This window comes from Argiope bruennichi, chromosome 6 (genome assembly GCF_947563725.1).
Source record: "Argiope bruennichi chromosome 6, qqArgBrue1.1, whole genome shotgun sequence".
Lineage (NCBI taxonomy): Eukaryota > Metazoa > Arthropoda > Arachnida > Araneae > Araneidae > Argiope > Argiope bruennichi.
In genome coordinates, this window is record NC_079156.1 from 135764385 (window position 1) to 135780785 (window position 16401).

General features: G+C 29.8%; 1 protein-coding gene across 1 annotated transcript in view; it reads left to right on the forward strand.

Annotated features, from left to right (window-relative positions):
- LOC129971641 (protein HGV2-like) overlaps window positions 1-14960 on the forward strand; it is a 33944-nt gene extending 18984 nt beyond the window's left edge. Inside the window, exons 7-11 of the mRNA XM_056085593.1 lie at window positions 6635-6805; window positions 8619-8910; window positions 10148-10219; window positions 13537-13614; window positions 14786-14960. Of these exons, the coding sequence (XP_055941568.1) occupies window positions 6635-6805; window positions 8619-8910; window positions 10148-10219; window positions 13537-13614; window positions 14786-14797 (625 nt within the window). The 3' untranslated portion in view covers window positions 14798-14960. The remainder of the gene's footprint in view (window positions 1-6634; window positions 6806-8618; window positions 8911-10147; window positions 10220-13536; window positions 13615-14785) is intronic.
- The last annotated feature ends 1441 nt before the right edge of the window (window positions 14961-16401 follow it).

Here is a 16401-nt window from a genome sequence, read left to right on the forward strand (position 1 = left end):
CATCGGGTCCTTGACAGGCATCTGGTTCGGTCTCATCTCTTACAGGATTGACTGGTGAGAGAAACTCGGGGTTTGGTACAGTTTCTACAGGGCATAGGCGGCTAACTGGTACATCTTCTCGAAAAGGGATCTTCCTTGTTTAATCTTTATAAAAGTGCTGATTTTTGTGCTTCAGGTTAAGTACTATTCCAGCTTTTCAAAGAAAGTCGGTCCCGAGCAAGGTTCTGTTTCCTTTTGCTTTGGGCAGAGATAGAAGGTCCATTGTAAGAACTTTCTTTTCAATTTTAAACGTCACCAGGGCAGTGCAAGCTGCTTCTTTAGTTTGGCAACCATTCGCCAAAGTCATGGTGATGCTAGTTGGCCGGAAGGTCACACCTTGCTTTAACAAACGGGAATACAGAAGTTCTCCAGCAACTGTTTTTGAAGCGCTAGTGTCAGCACAGGCTCGAACGGTCAATCCTACAATGTTTACATCTAGCGGAGCCAACGGAGAATTGGTTGCTTGTAGAATCAGAAAGTTGAGAGCTAGTGGGTGATTTAGCTTTGATGTATCCAGATTGGGAACATCTGTAGCAATAGATTGGAGGTCTCATTTCTTGGTTTCCAACTTTTTCCTGATGTCTTGTTTTCTGATTTTGGGCATTTATCTTGTTTTTTCTACTAGGCCACTTTTTGACAGTAGACGACGGTTCCTTTCTTAGGTTTTGATGAACCATTTCGCAGTTGTCCAGTTTCTGTGCCAGTTCTTTGGACGATGTAAGGAGCGTCCATTCATTCAGGAAGTGTTCCCGCACCTTTGGAGGTTCTCTACGTTTCAATTGATTGGTGACCAACAAGTCTATCAAATCTTCGAATGTCTTTATTTCTAGGCCAGTGATCCAGCCATAAAAATAATTCGTTATTTTATAAGTGGTCCATCCAGGAGCTTTCTGGTCCTTTAGTATGCTTGCTAAAAACTTGTCGGAACTTCTCTGGTGTCATCTTGTACCGCTTAAGCAAAAGCCTTTTTATGTGGTCGAAGTCCTGAGCAACTTCTTCGGTTTCCCAAGACAACAGTTGTGCAATATCACTTGGTAACAAACCGATGAGGTGGGATACCCAAAACTCCTTCGGTACTTCTGCACGTTGAGCCTGTTGCTCAAAGAGAATGAGATAAAGACTGATGTTGTTGTTGTTAGGATCAAAACGATGGATGAGGGTTTGTAGATCTCACTTGGGTCTTCAAAACCAACGTTTCTGAACTTGACCCTCTACTTGGCTCTGCTAGACTTGTATTGTGCTGCAATCTTAACTTCTGCAACTCCAAATCCATATAATCCTTGCGTTTCCTTTCCTCGAATTCCAATTAGTCTTTTCGATCTCTCCCTTTCTTCTGTTTCGGCCCTTGCTCTTGCTTTTTCTTCTTCGACCCTTGCCTTCGCTCCTCTGCGATTGTGAAAAGAAGTTCTTTAACATATTCCTCCTCATAGTTAACAGATTTCAAAATGACATCCTTCAAGGTAACCTACGTCTCTTTGCTGCCCACCCAACTCTGTAGCCAGTGTGATCAGGTCTTCATGTGTTGCACTGGCTACAAGAGTCATGTTGCACTACCGAGTTAATATGCGAGTCTTTCACAGATGTTCTAAAAAAAAAATTTAAGAGTTCCTTACATATATTTTAAATTTTGCAAATAAATTTATCTATTAAATTTTACAAATTGCTAGCACCTGAAAATGAACCTTTTGATTTGAATAAAAAGTTTACTACTAGTTTTTTACAATGACAGAATTGGTAATTAAATTGGCATACACAAATCAATTAAACTAAATTCTAATTAATTACATGGTCATGATCCTACTTGCTTAATTACTCATAATTAAACATATTGTTCAAACAACAATATTTAGTAGCGATTATAATTTTATCCAAACACATATCAGCAGGGGTGTTTGTGCTCCGGGGAAACCCCGGAATTCCGGGGATTTTGAATTTTGATACCCGGAAATTCCGGGGATCGTCGTTCAAAAGGAAGTAGGAATAATAAGGAATTATTTATTTTGATCTGGGTAATTTTGTTTGCTTTGAAAGCAGAAAACGCAAGGTCAGTGTGTGTGGTGAAAACTTTTTCTTTCTTTCTCCAAAGGCAGTGATAATGCGTGAAAAGGGGGGGGGACTTCTTTTTTGTTCTTTACTTATTGCGAGTTATGACTCATTCCCCCGGTTCTCGGACATTCACTTCTGGATCCTTTTCGGCAAGTAGGCGCGGCAGAAAAAAAAGGGGGAGACTTCGTTCGACCAGATGTGCGATCACGTGACTCTGGGTTCAAAGGTCTTATCTCTCCGGGCGTGGCGCCAATAAGTAGAGAAGGGGGATTTTTCGCCGTATTAGCTATTTGTCATTGATCGCTTCGCAACTTTTTTTTTCTCCGCTGTGTAAAATTTTCGTTTCATTTATTGATTCACGTGTAAATTTTTCGTTTCGTTTATTGAAATATTTTTTTATTTATGTACGCAAGAGAATTTCACTATGAAATTTCTCGATATAAATAGTGATATTATACAATTAGAAGAAGGTGTTCGGAATGCATTTAGGTGGAATTGGATTGAACGGAGAGATGGTAATGGGGATACCATCGGCACATGGTGCAAAAAAATAAATGTTGCTGGACAAGCATATTGAGTTTTTTGTAACTCACTGCTGAAGTATGGTGGGGAAGGATTCAAGGCTTTCACTAATCATTCTAAAACTGTGACCACATAAAATATTCGAAGTGCATTAGACATTCAATGACTTTAAGTAATTATGCTAATTCAAAAAATACTGATGACTTAATGAAGACTGATGCTCGGCCATTGGATATAGTGACAAGAAAAGCACGCCAAGGGGTATTAATAACTTCGTTTATCGCCGAGAATTCTCTTTCTTTCAATGTAGCTCCCAATTTAATTGAACTCTGCAAACAGTTGAGCCGCGATCAGACGACACTAAACTCGTTGGAAATGTCCAGGACTACTGCATGTTATAAGATGAAATATGGGCTCGCAAAAACTATTAAGGAAAATATCATTAAAACTCTAAAGGAGACTCCATTTTCTCTAAATTCGGATGAAAGTACTAGCAATGCTCAAGAAAGTGTACTGGCAATATTGGTGCAGTTTTATGACAACAATCAAAATGAAGTTGTAGTTCATCATTTTGCATCTCTAAAGATGGAATCTTGCAATTCAGAAGCTGTTTTTAAAGCAGTTGTTAATACTATTGAAGATAATAATATTCCATGGGCAAACTTAATTAGTGTATTAATGGACTCATGTAACACCATGCGTGGAAAAACAAAAGGGTGTTGAAACCAGACTACGATCAAACAAAGTACCCCACTTATTAGATATTGATGGTGACACATGTCATACAGCTAATAACTGTGCAAAAAAATTTGCTTCATGTTTTGATAGATACTTAGAAGATTTGTTTGATGACATCTATTTTGATATGAAAAGCTGCAGTAAAAGAGAAAATGTTTTCAAAATCTGTGAATCCCTTGCCATTAAAAAACTTAAGCCCTTGAAGAGACCAGACCATAGGTGGGTGTACATTTTATGTGTTTTAGAAAGGATCAAAGATCTGTGGGATGCTCTTATTGCATTTTATTTTCACTACTTGGATAAAACTTATAAAGGGGATTATTTTTCTTATGTTGAAACTGTATACAATAAAAGAAATATTTCTGCAGCTCAGAAAAAAATTGTTGAAGGGGTGTATTCTTGCTTGCATTCCCAACAACTCACAAAGGATGCTTTAGCTCGGAAAAAAAGAATACTAAATGGGTTATTTGTTATGAAAAACAAAACTTTATTGCAAATGGCATTGTATTCAGCAGTATTACCAGAGTTCAACTCATATATTAAATTATTTGAAACAAAAAAAACCAATGCTTCATTTAATACATTCCAGTATTTATAAATTGATGGCAAAATTTTTCTCTTTTTTTATGAAGCCAGAAAATATAGAGTGCACATCTTATAATGATTTATTAAAGGTTGATGTCACAAATCCAGAATTCCATCTACCTAGCAAAGTAATATTTACTGGTGCAGAAACTTCCACTCTCCTGAAGAAATTATCAAAAAATCATCCAATAGCAAAAAAATTCCAAATTTCTCTGATAAAAGCTTATACTAATACAGCACAGCATATGAAACAGAAATTACCCCTTAAAAATTCATATCTAATTAGTTTTACAGCATTAGATCCAGAGCTAAGAGGTAAAACCAGTACAATATTAGCTTTTGAAAAATTATCATCTTTTATGTCCCATATTTTTAGTGATAATGAAAAGTCAAAAGTAGAAGCTGAAATAAGGTTATACCAGAGTGATATTGATATCACCAAAGAAATGCTCTACACATCTCATGAAAGAGGAAATCAAGTCAAGTGTACAATTGATAAATATTGGTCTAAAGTTTTTAATTTAAAAGATGATTTCACAAATGATTATAAGTATCCTACATTGGCTAAATTGGTCAAAGCCTGCCTTAGCTGCTTCCATGGCCCATTAGTGGAAAGTGCATTCAACTTAATGGATACACTTGTCACTGACTATAGAACCTCTCTTAAGATTGATTCCCTAGATGCAGTGCAGACTATTAAACATGATTTAATGGCTTCTAAAGAAACCTCATGTGAAAAATATGGCTCAAAAAATCCAATGACTGATCCAATTCACAAAGATCTCTTGCTGAATATGAACAGAAGTTGGAAACACATATCAAGAGGACTTAAAAACATGTATTTCAGATGAGTCACCTATAAAAGTCTCTGAAAAACCTTCTACATTAGCAGAAAAGCAAACTGCTTCTACCTCTGCATGTGCAGTTCTCGAGGAAATTTCTTCAACTGTAAATGAGGAAAATAAAAGTCAACCTTCCTGCAATTATGAAGTTCACCACAAAAGAAAGACAAGCCCACAAACATCAGAAAATAAAAAAAAGCAGCAGAAATTAGATAATTTTTTTTAAAGAATTAATTCAGGTAATTTAAAATATTTACATAAAATGTAGTAGTTTATAAGTTTGAAAATTTATGGTTATTAATTTTGCAAAAAAAGTAATTAATTGAACTTTTATAATTAGGTCATTCAATACTTCATAATTGTAATTTTTAATTTCTCCCCCCCCCCCTTCTCGAAACTCCAAAATGTTGGTAGTAAGTCCGTAAAAGTTTCAGGGGATTTTTTGGGGTCCCACAAACACCCCTGCATATCAGCAATTTCTTTCATTTATTTAAGTTTTCAGAGTAGATAAAGTTAAATAACTCACTTTATATTAACCATTAATTATTTTCAACTACTAAACTCATATATTAATCAAAATTCAATTCAAGGAGATTTCACTAGCTATTCGAAGCTTATAAAATAAATCTTATTTTGAGTAAATAAATTTAATTACATAATAATCAGTCTCATTCATATTATCAATTAGATATAACTCAATACCATCAATCGCATCAAATTATCATTTGTCATAAGTATACAGTAATCATAATTTATCTCAAGAACATTTCATAAATTTTTCAAAATAACAATTCAATAATTTCCTTAAAATAACAATTCATGAACTTATAAAATAATCAAAACATAAATTCACACTCTATCAATTCATTTCCTGTTAAGAGAATAAACGATCATACAGAAAACAAACTAATGAACTTATCGAAAAAACTAACAAACTTATCTGAGAGATACAGGATGTATCTGGAACTGTACATTAAATGCGACACATCATATTTTCAAATTGATCAATATTTCTAGATTCAGGTTGGGCCCTTTCCGTAAAGGTACAGATGACTGTCTTTTTTACATAAAACAAAACTGAGCCGTGCGTGCAATTCACAAGCAGCATGGTCCCGCTACAAGGTGCCAATTTATAAGTATTAGTCTAGTAATAATTTATAAATTTTTTTAATTAACCAATTCTATAAAAATTACATTCTTTAAGTAAACATGAGTTCTTCACATGCAAGCAAGGGAACTGCGCACAGACTGAAGAAAAAACTCGGGGAATACTCTGTTTCCGGTGTTCGGGGTTGCCAGAATGTTCACTTAAGGCAGAGATCAGTTATGATAGGTTTGGAATGAATCGGTGACTTTCAAATTCTTATTCTCAAGTTTAAATACTTTTTTTTGTAATTATTTTGGCTTATAAAATTTGGACAAGAATGATTAAAATATTTTGTTTCTAGGCTATGCTGTCTTAATTAAAATTTGCTTAGATTTTATTATTATTAAACCTATCTGGTGAACCAGCAATGTTTGATACTTAAAATTTGGGATTAGCAAGAGAAAACAAGCTTAAGTCTGAAAATATGGTTACTTTTTAGAATTTCTAAAGCAATAACTTTATTCCCATATATTTTTAATGATAATGTTCAGTATATTCTTTTTCTTGAAACAATTGTCTATAGGTTTATAAATAGTATATATTATCAGCACATTCAATCATTTAACCATTAGGTAATTATTTCATTATTACTCTTCCAAATATAATGAATATGTAAGATCTTTATTCTATTTATGTAAATTATATTCTTCATTTCTGAAGTTCATTATCTTTTATTCATTTGGTTTATTGTTTTTTTTTTTTTTTTTTTTTTAAGACAAGGGGAAGATAATGTTGAAGCTCAGCTTAAAGTTGCAGAAATTCTTCAACTTTTAGCTGAAATAAGTATGGAATCTGACAACAACACAGCAGCCATTAATGATCTCAAGGCATGTTTAGAAATTAAAAAGCGCCATCTTAATCCTGATGATAGACTTTTAGCAGAAACGTATCCTTTCATAAAATATGTGCTAGCAGCTTTTATACATATGTTATTGTGTTATCAGAAATATCTTGTTTAATTTTAAATAGTTATCTGTTGGTTTACGATTATTCATTTAAAATTGAAAAATGGCTGATGAATAGTTTTTAGTCATCTTGTTAAAAGAATTTAAAAAAAAAAAAAAATCTTGCTAAACATAGTCTAGATTTCCTGTTGAAATGCCAATAATTCAATTTTATGCATTCATGACTGGTTAAAAAAAAAAAAAAAAAAAAAAGTTTTTTATAACTTGTAATGTTAGTGGAATTTTAAGACTTTTGCAAAATTTCTTTTAATGTAATAACAATAGAAGTTGAATAGCAACTGTTCAAGATATTTTAGTATACATTTTTTGATGAATAATTAGCAATAGAAAAATGTATGGCAATTTATACTTTTAATGTTCTTCGATAGCCTGAAATTGCACAACATATCAGTAATAAATACTGCAACCTTCAATGAAAAATATTCAATCTAGCTTTGAGTATAATAATGAAATGAAACTACACACAAATAAAATTTTGCATATAACTGAAACAATTTTAAAATATGTGACAATAAATATATCTTCAAACATGATTTTAAAAAAATCAATTAAAATATTTATATATAATATTATTGATATTAAATATTTATAAAATGTGATGTATTTTATAATAACTGATAGTATTTAAAGTAACATCAGATTACTGATGCAAAATATAAAATCACAAGGAAAAATAAATATTTATTTTAAATGCTTTAAAAGACTACAGAAAAATTGAAGCGATTAATGCTTCAAAGCTGTATGAAAAATCTCAAAATGTAAATCAATATAGAGACCGACATTACATAATTTACTTTTATATTCTGGTCCCCTGTTTCAAGCAAACTTTGCTTCCAAGTTTTTAATCATGTGTTTTAGCATAAATAATTTAATTTTTTTGTTGCTATCATATCGTATCCATAGATCAAATGTTCATAAACTTGTATATCCCTCCTCCTCCCTCAAGGAAAGATAAGTAGGATGGAGAATGAACCAAGTAATCAGAGAATTTTACTGATCTAAAAAAAATCAGGGTAATTCACAAAAATATTTAAGAATAAAGGTAAACTGTAGAAAAGAGCTTTTCACACGAGCATGCATGCAATCATTAATTTCCCACTATCATTTATCCACATCCCGAACATAATATTGCCAAAATGATGATAGCAATAGTAACCCATGATAGATTTCTTTCAACAGTACAGCGACTTTTTTTAGAATTTCATTATCATGGAAAGAGCGATAGCTGCTTTGGTCTGAAAGTGGCGACAATAAAGTCTTGTGTCAAATATTTTCCATATAGCTCTTTGCATTTCTCTTTATATACAAGTCAATGTAGTTTAGGAAAAGGGTTGTGGAAAATGTTTAGATTCATTGCCTTGTATCTATGCCATCACTTCGATAAATAACTAAAACTCAATGTGTTGTGTATAATTGATAGTTTTTAGTTATTTTCTGTCCTAATAATTTATACATATTAGAAAGTAAAAATTTCTTCTTGTTTTATAAATTAATAAATGATTAAAAATTATAAATATGAACTGTTTGTTGGAGAACATAAACTAAGTAAATAAAGTTTGTTTCATTATTCATGAAAGTGAAAAATTATTTTGCTCATCCCTACTAGAATTTTTAAACTCTCATGCTTATTAGAACCTGACTTTTGTGAATTAAATCAACTTCAAAAAAAGAAAGGTAAAAAAAAATGAAGTGCTATTTACTATTTAATGTCAGACTTTCTTAATTTTATCTTAGATATTATCAAATGGGTCTAGCACAGATGCTGGAAAAAATGTATGTAGATGCTTTGGAAAATTTCCGAACTACAGTGAAAATTTTGGAATTGAAAATACAAAATTTAAAGAGCACTCCTATTCCTGACATTCCTGGCAGCTTTGATAAAGCTGATGTTGAAAAAGAAATTGAAGATTTGGAAAGTGTTTTGTCTGATATTAGAGAGAAAATAGAAGACACCAGAGAACTTATTGAAGATGCCAAAAAAGCTTTAGAAGACCGCATAATCATTAAAAGAAATGAGCTGGAAAAGGTGACTACTTCTTGGTATCTTTGTCTTTTCCATTGAGGCTATATAGCTGGAACACATGTCAGTAATTATGTCAAAAATTTCTTTTTCTGCCACATTTGTTAATAATTTCTCTACTGCCATTTTTTTTTCAAAGTTAAAAAGTTATTTATTAAGTTCTATAACTGTTATTTATTTCAAAATCAATCTCAGTTGAAGTCAGAAGAGATCTAAAACTATTTTTTGCTCAAATACATAGTTACAGGAAAAATTGATAAATGTTCTGTTTGAAATAACATATCAGTAAAAAATTGGCATTGTGGATTCATTGTGAAAAAACATATCCTCAGTCTAAGATAAATTCAAAAATCAACACTGTCCAACTTCTTTCCTCTTATCTTGTATTAACTGGTTACATAGCATATTAAATAGACATTGAAACCCATTTGCTTAGTATTGTTAGTTTGTAGGAGATTATAAAGTCTGATATTAACTAAGCATATTTTAGATTAACGGTATTTCATGCAGTTTTAAAATTCTGTTGCAGTTCTGTTCATTACAAGCTGCAACTATCTTTGTTCATAGTTTTTATATATTATCTGTTTTTTCTTAAATTTTTACAGAAATATATGTTCAATTTTTAGCATTATAATATTGAAAGTTTTGATGCTATATAATTATATCATGTGACAAACATGATGCAAGAATTGTTTGAAATGCTGCATATCTCTTTCATATAATTGCTTTTTGGATCCTAGATATCAAGAAAAGGCCCTTCCAAAGTCTTAATTAAAAGAAAAAGAAAGAAAAGTTGAAATATTCTTGTTTTTGCTTCTATGATTTTGGAATGTATTGACCCACGAAAACAATTGTCATTTTAAAATTCAGAAAGAAAAAAAGTTTTCAGTGATAATAATTTTATTTCTGTGCAGTAATTTTTTCTTTGTTAATTCCAAATATTCCAAAATTAAATATCTAATTGAATAATATTCCAAAAATAAATCTTCCAAAATTCAAAACAAAATAACAAGACTTTGGATAATAAGCATGAATGTTTTAATAGCTATTATGTGACTAAGCAAAACTTAATATTCAGTTTATTACTAATTAATGTTATATTTCAAAATATTGTGTGATTTTAGTTCATTTGTCTTTTTATGCTTTTTTAGCAAAACAGATAAATGAAGTCTAAATTATTATCATGCTATGATGTTTTAGATTAGAGGTTGAAATTTTTTTTCTTTCCCCCCTATATATTTAGGTTGGATTTCCTGAGGCTGACAAAAGCACCTCCAAGCCAGTTTCAAACATTACACATTTGTTAAAACGAAAGGTATTTTTTTCCCCTTTTTTTTATGATGTTACTTTCCTGACTAATTGAGTTTAGACTGCAAAAATTTTAGTCTTCAAATCTTAATCGAAAAGATTCTTTATAAATCAGGGATGAGACATTCAGAATTTAGAATAAGTGATCTGTATTTGCTAACAACTTTAATTGCAAAAATATGTATAATTGCTATAAAAAATAGTGTGAAGCGGTATAAGCAACACTGGTGCCTTAGCGAAGTTTTCATACTGTTTTTAATATTCCAGCGGACTAATTAGAGGCATGATTGTTGATCAAATTGATAAGACAAAAATTTTTACAAAGAATTTCTGATTATGATTTTCATTATTTTGGTGATTTTCTTTAACAAGCGTGATTCTTATCTTCAGGATTATATAACTGGATAATATTTACACAATTCACTAAAACTTATTGATTTAAAGTGGCTCATTATTTGTCTATCCATACAATGTAAGAACTTCAAATGCATTTATTTAGAGCATGTGCAAATTGTAAAAATGATGATTGGCCTTGAATATTCAATTCACTTGGAAAACTCATTTTAAACATGTTTAACACTATGAGCCCTGATTGCCCGGTATCACCCCATTTGACAGGGACTTGAATCGGGTGTTTTGTGTTGGTTAAATGAGTTCAAGGGATGAAAGGTATTTCTTGATTAGGTATCTCTCTCTCCTTTAAACTCATTTATCTGACCCAAAGCGCCTGGGTCAGGCCCTTGTCAAATGGGTGATATCGGGCTACTCAAGCTCGTAGGGTTAAGGTACTTATAAGATAAAATGGGAAATCCTTTTAATTGTCATTAGAAGTGTGTATTTAACTTTAAATATTGGTTTATAGTTTATGTAGTTTTATTATAATTTAGGAATTGCTAATAATTGTGACATTAATACATTTGGAAGTGTTTAATGATTTTAAATAATGTACTTAATATTACTCTAGAGGAGCATATCTTGTTAGGCACAAAAGTATAATACAGTTATTTAAATTTACTTTAAATCACCAATTGATAGATTAATTTTTTTTTCTATTTTCAGCTGATATATATAATTATTATTATGTATATATTTTATTAAAATTTCATGGGTAAAGTATGCTATAAATTTTAAAATTAAGATTATATATAAGAAATATAACTTATCTGTTTTAAAAACTTCTTAAATTAAAAACTTAAAATAATACTTTCTTAATAATTAATCACTTGGGAAGTTTATTAAATACCCGTTTTTAATTAAAAGAAAGTTTTAACTCTTTTTAAAAATAGATATGTAGTGCTCTACTTAGTAATTTTTAAAATAGTTTCCTTAGTGTTTGCTTGAAAGATGTAAGTATTTTTTCCTAATCCTAAACAAACTGCAATTCTTGCAAATGCTTTTATCAATTTATATAAAACATTTGTAAATGTGGATGTTTTTATAACGATGAAATGCGTTTCTTGAACAATATTTTTGATAGTATTGCTGTGGCACCAAGGAAATTGGGAAAACCCTGGGAACTAAAAATCATATATAAAACAGTAGAAGTTCAGGAAAATTTTCCTTAAAAACCAGGAGGATACTGAGTATTTTAAATTTCTCTCTCTCTCTCTTTTTCCCCTCTTATCTGAAAATTAATACTTTTTAAACATTGCAAGAATAAAACTTTGTTGCCAGAGTTTTAAAAACCAAAACCAAAACATCCACAACTTTAAACTGCAGAAGCTTATCTTTTTTCTTCTGCATAAATCAATCCAATTTTCAAGACTGAAAAAAAAAAACAGTAATTTTGGAATAGTCACTACATCTATTTAAATACTAGTAGAGCTACCAAAACTGAAAATGAATTCTTTTTCAGTTTAATTTTGTGAAGAATACTACAAAAAAATATTTGATTGCATGTCCGAAAATTTTGCTGTTTTAAAAGCTGCATTTTATTTAAATCCACATGTTTTAAAAATCACTGCAGTATTATACTAAAAGCAAATGGTTTGTTTGCTTCAAACAGCTTCCTAATTCCAAAGCACAGATTACCCTGGCATGTTCAGAACTTGCAAATATCTAATTTGAAATTTTTTTGTGGGGGAATGCAAAGAACAGTTTAATTCGTTTAATGAAAAAAATTTCTTTAGATAGTCGTGTTAAGAAATAATTTCTTTAGATTATTTCTCTTCTAATTTTTGAGGTCTTAAAAATATTCTGATTTTGGAGAAACTGTGAAAATAATTCTTATATTACCACATTGCAATTCTGCTGTAAACTGTGGATTTAGTATCGAAAACTATATTCTTATTGAAACTTGATTCTTTCATTGGTTTTAGAACTATGTATCATGTTATTAACTTTTATGGAGGTTTCTTAAGTGTTCTGATCTTTAGAGATTTGCTATTGTAAAATTAGGGATTGTTAGGTATACAGCTTCAAAGAAGCAGAAAAAATTGATGGAGGAGAAAAGAGTCTAGCTACCATTCAACAGTCTTGCAAGCAGCAAACAAACAGATTTTATTTTTTGTAAATATAAACATTCATTTAATATACTTTGATTTCAGTTAATTCAGTAATTTCTTACTTTTCTGCTTTTCATACTGAAAAAATCTAGGAAGTTGTTATTCCTTATCTATGTAATATTTATGCAGTTTTGTAGCCAAAGAAATAAACACTTTTTTTAAAAACTTTTTGAAGAATTTTTTGTTTTATCTCGAAGGTATAATTTTTGTACAAGAAGCGATGATGAATTGCCATCTTTTCACAAGCGATACAAGAATAGAAGAGCAAAAAGAGACAGAAATATTTATATCCAGTGATTATATACTATGAGATTCTTATAGGGATTTCTTTACACATTTCATTTTGGGTAGCGGGACTTTAGGTATCTTTTAAAAGAATTCACTTAGCTTGACAGATTTTTATCCTTTCACTCAGAGCGTGAGATAATAAGATAAATAAAAAAGATAGAATTGGATCAGGAAATAAGAGGACATTTTAGAATGAAGTAAATATGGGTAAAATTAAGATAGAAATTAGGAAATTAATTAGGGCTTAATTTAGATTTAGATGTCTTTATATATATAAGGGCTTTTTTTTAAAAAAAAATTGAATGGCAATCCTGTGTGACAAAACTTTAAATTTAATGTATAATATTTCATTTATCAAGGTTTATAAAATAAAAAGTAAGTAATGCTATAATATTGTAATTTCTATCCTTTTTCCCCCTTTTATGTTACCTTTGTATTTTTCCTGCTATAAAATTGTATCAAATGCCTTTTTCTTTATTTTATATAATGATGTTTATATTTGGGAAAATTCCAAAATGTTTTATTTTTAAAGAAACCAGACCAGGAAGAAGAAGAAAGGGAATCTAAACGTTCCAAGTTGTCAAATAATGTACAAAATGGAGATACAACAGTATGTTAACCTTAATTAGTTTTGTTAGTAATTAGTTAAAATTTAAATTTTAGAGTAAGAATTCTATCTTAGTTCTTTCTTTTATTTTATTCATATTACATAGTCCTTTTGTCACTGACAGAAATATAATAAATTCTGTATTTGAAATGTTATTTGATATGTCAGTTATACACCCTTAGAGATAACTCAACATAAAAGATAATTCAAAATGGATGCCCGACTAAAGCTGATTTTCTTTTAAACACTAAGAACAAAAAATATAAACTCAACACAGAGCCAGTTTAAATTTATTGTGAGTGTGTGCATGTTATAGTTATACTGGCTGTCACTCTTTGGGTTTGTGAACAGTATCCAAAAAGTAGTCTGGAAGTAACAGAAGATATTCATATGTATTATTATATAGTTTGCAAATTTCAATGTTCAGCTTAATCTTATTGACTAGATTTTACATGTGCATCACATTGGTTAATAAGGTAAAATATATTGAAGGTATACTTGGAGATCATTAATTGTTACCAACATGCTTCACAATATCTGATATGAAATTGATAACAGTTTAAATGTTTTTCATGTGATTAAGGATTCTTCCTCCTTTATTATATAACATCTTGGTCACAATTGAGAAGGAATTTAAAGCCATTTATAATCGATACCATCATTTTAAATTATCTTATATAATGATATTATGGGAATTATATAGTTTGGGGTTTTAATGTAATTGCATGTTTTAAATGAAACTGTCCCTGCAGAAATTATAAGTTAATGCCCTGTATCTCATTCAGTGACTTAATTCAATTCAATCCTTTAACTATTCTGATTGAATTTTAAAACTTCCAAAACTACGAAGACATAACAAATATTAAATTTCATGTAAAAAAGTTTATCTCAAAAATTCATTTCTTTACTATTAGATGAAACTGATAGACTGAACTGCTCAGAACAATAGTACTTGTGCATTTTACAATGTTTTATACTAACAGTTATGTATATGTATATATATGATCTGCAATTTCATATACTCCATAAAATAACATTTTAAGAATATGAATTCATTTTAGCAATTTTTGTTCATTTCTATAATTTAAATTGTAATAATTTACAAGTTATTATTAATTCAGTCTGGCAAAATCCTCCTAATAATATTATAATTATGTGTAATTTTAATTTTTAGGTTACCGAATAATTTAGGTTTGCCTTTTCAAGTTCAGTCTAATCTCATGAAAGCAAGACAAGTAAAAGTAAACTGTAAATATTTGTGTGACAAATTTTTGTGTATTGTTATTTAACAATTTTTATTTTTAAAGTTCTGCATTTGTACATTTTTACATTAAACTTTTTTTTCATAAGTATTCTTTATTTATTGGAAAAGTGTTTTCATTTGTCATTTTTTTAGCAATGTTTTAATTTTATTTAAGTAACATATCTATTCTTGGGATGAAAATTATTTTGAACAAGATCAAATTTCGTTACATAACTTTTATTTCTACTTATTCAGGCATAACAAAAATATAATTTTAATAGAATCCATGAATTGTATCCCATAAATATTATAAATATTTTCATACATAAAACTAAAGAGTGTTATTGGCTAATTAATTAGTACTGCTTAGCTATAGTACTTCCCAGCATTTTTTTCCTTATTGCAATGGAAAGTTTGATGTCTCAAGTCAAGCTAGTGCAGTTTGACCATTACTGGGCCATGTGCCATAAAAAGATAATGAATCTGAATGAAGAACAAATAGAATTCTTTGCTTTCAGTAACTGCAATTTAATTAAATTCTTTTATCAGTTTTAACTGAAGTGAACAATCAAAGCAAAGCCTATACAGGATGAAAATTTTAAATTGTATTCAAAACAGATTGAAATATATGAGAGAAATCATGGGAAGAACTGAAAATTGCAAACATTGTATGAGGCATTCAAAAATTAGTATTTGGATAACCTGTTGTTTTCTTCCACGTTTTTTCTATGTTACTTTACTTAGAGTCACGGAAAATTAAAATTGATTTAATGGGAATAGCCATATATGGCTAATTATAATCTTAAATATCATATTAATGTATTTAGTAACTAGTCTTCACAAAACGTTTTCGATTATTTTCTAATAAAAGTCTTATTCCAGAGCCTTATACCAATGCTTTGCATGGCATTGGTATATAACAATAACAAAATATTAACCTCTTTTTGAATTTTTTGACAATTAATTCATGTCAAATGGTTAATAGTATCAGAAAATTGAATTTGTATTATAGATGTGCTTTTCAACAGAATGAAACAATTTGACACAAAACTACACTTATAGTTAAAATCCCATTCCAAATTTGTCATTATATTTTTAATTTATTGCATGTACATGCTTTTGAAAATACAGAACAAAGTCAACCACGTGTTGGATTTGGCACGAAAATTTGATAGGTGTCTACATTATCAATATTAAATCTGTATACTGAATTTTACTTTGTACTTTCTGTTCCAATAACACTATTTAAAACAAAAGTTGATCCAATGGAAAGTCTTGAAGGAATTTCAAAGGATCAAAGACTTAAAAATTACTGAAGTTCCATCATGTATGCTACATTTGGTATATGGCAATTTGCCATTAATAATCAAGTATTCATGTGATGTAGAAATTTTAAGAGTTTGCTATCTGCTAGGTGTAATCTGATTGTAATACAAAGTGACTAGGTTTGCATGCATACATATATATAGAGAGAGATGAATGTAACATTTTTAGTGTATGAAAATATTGTAATTTTTTAATAAAATTTATTATTTTAATTTTCCTTT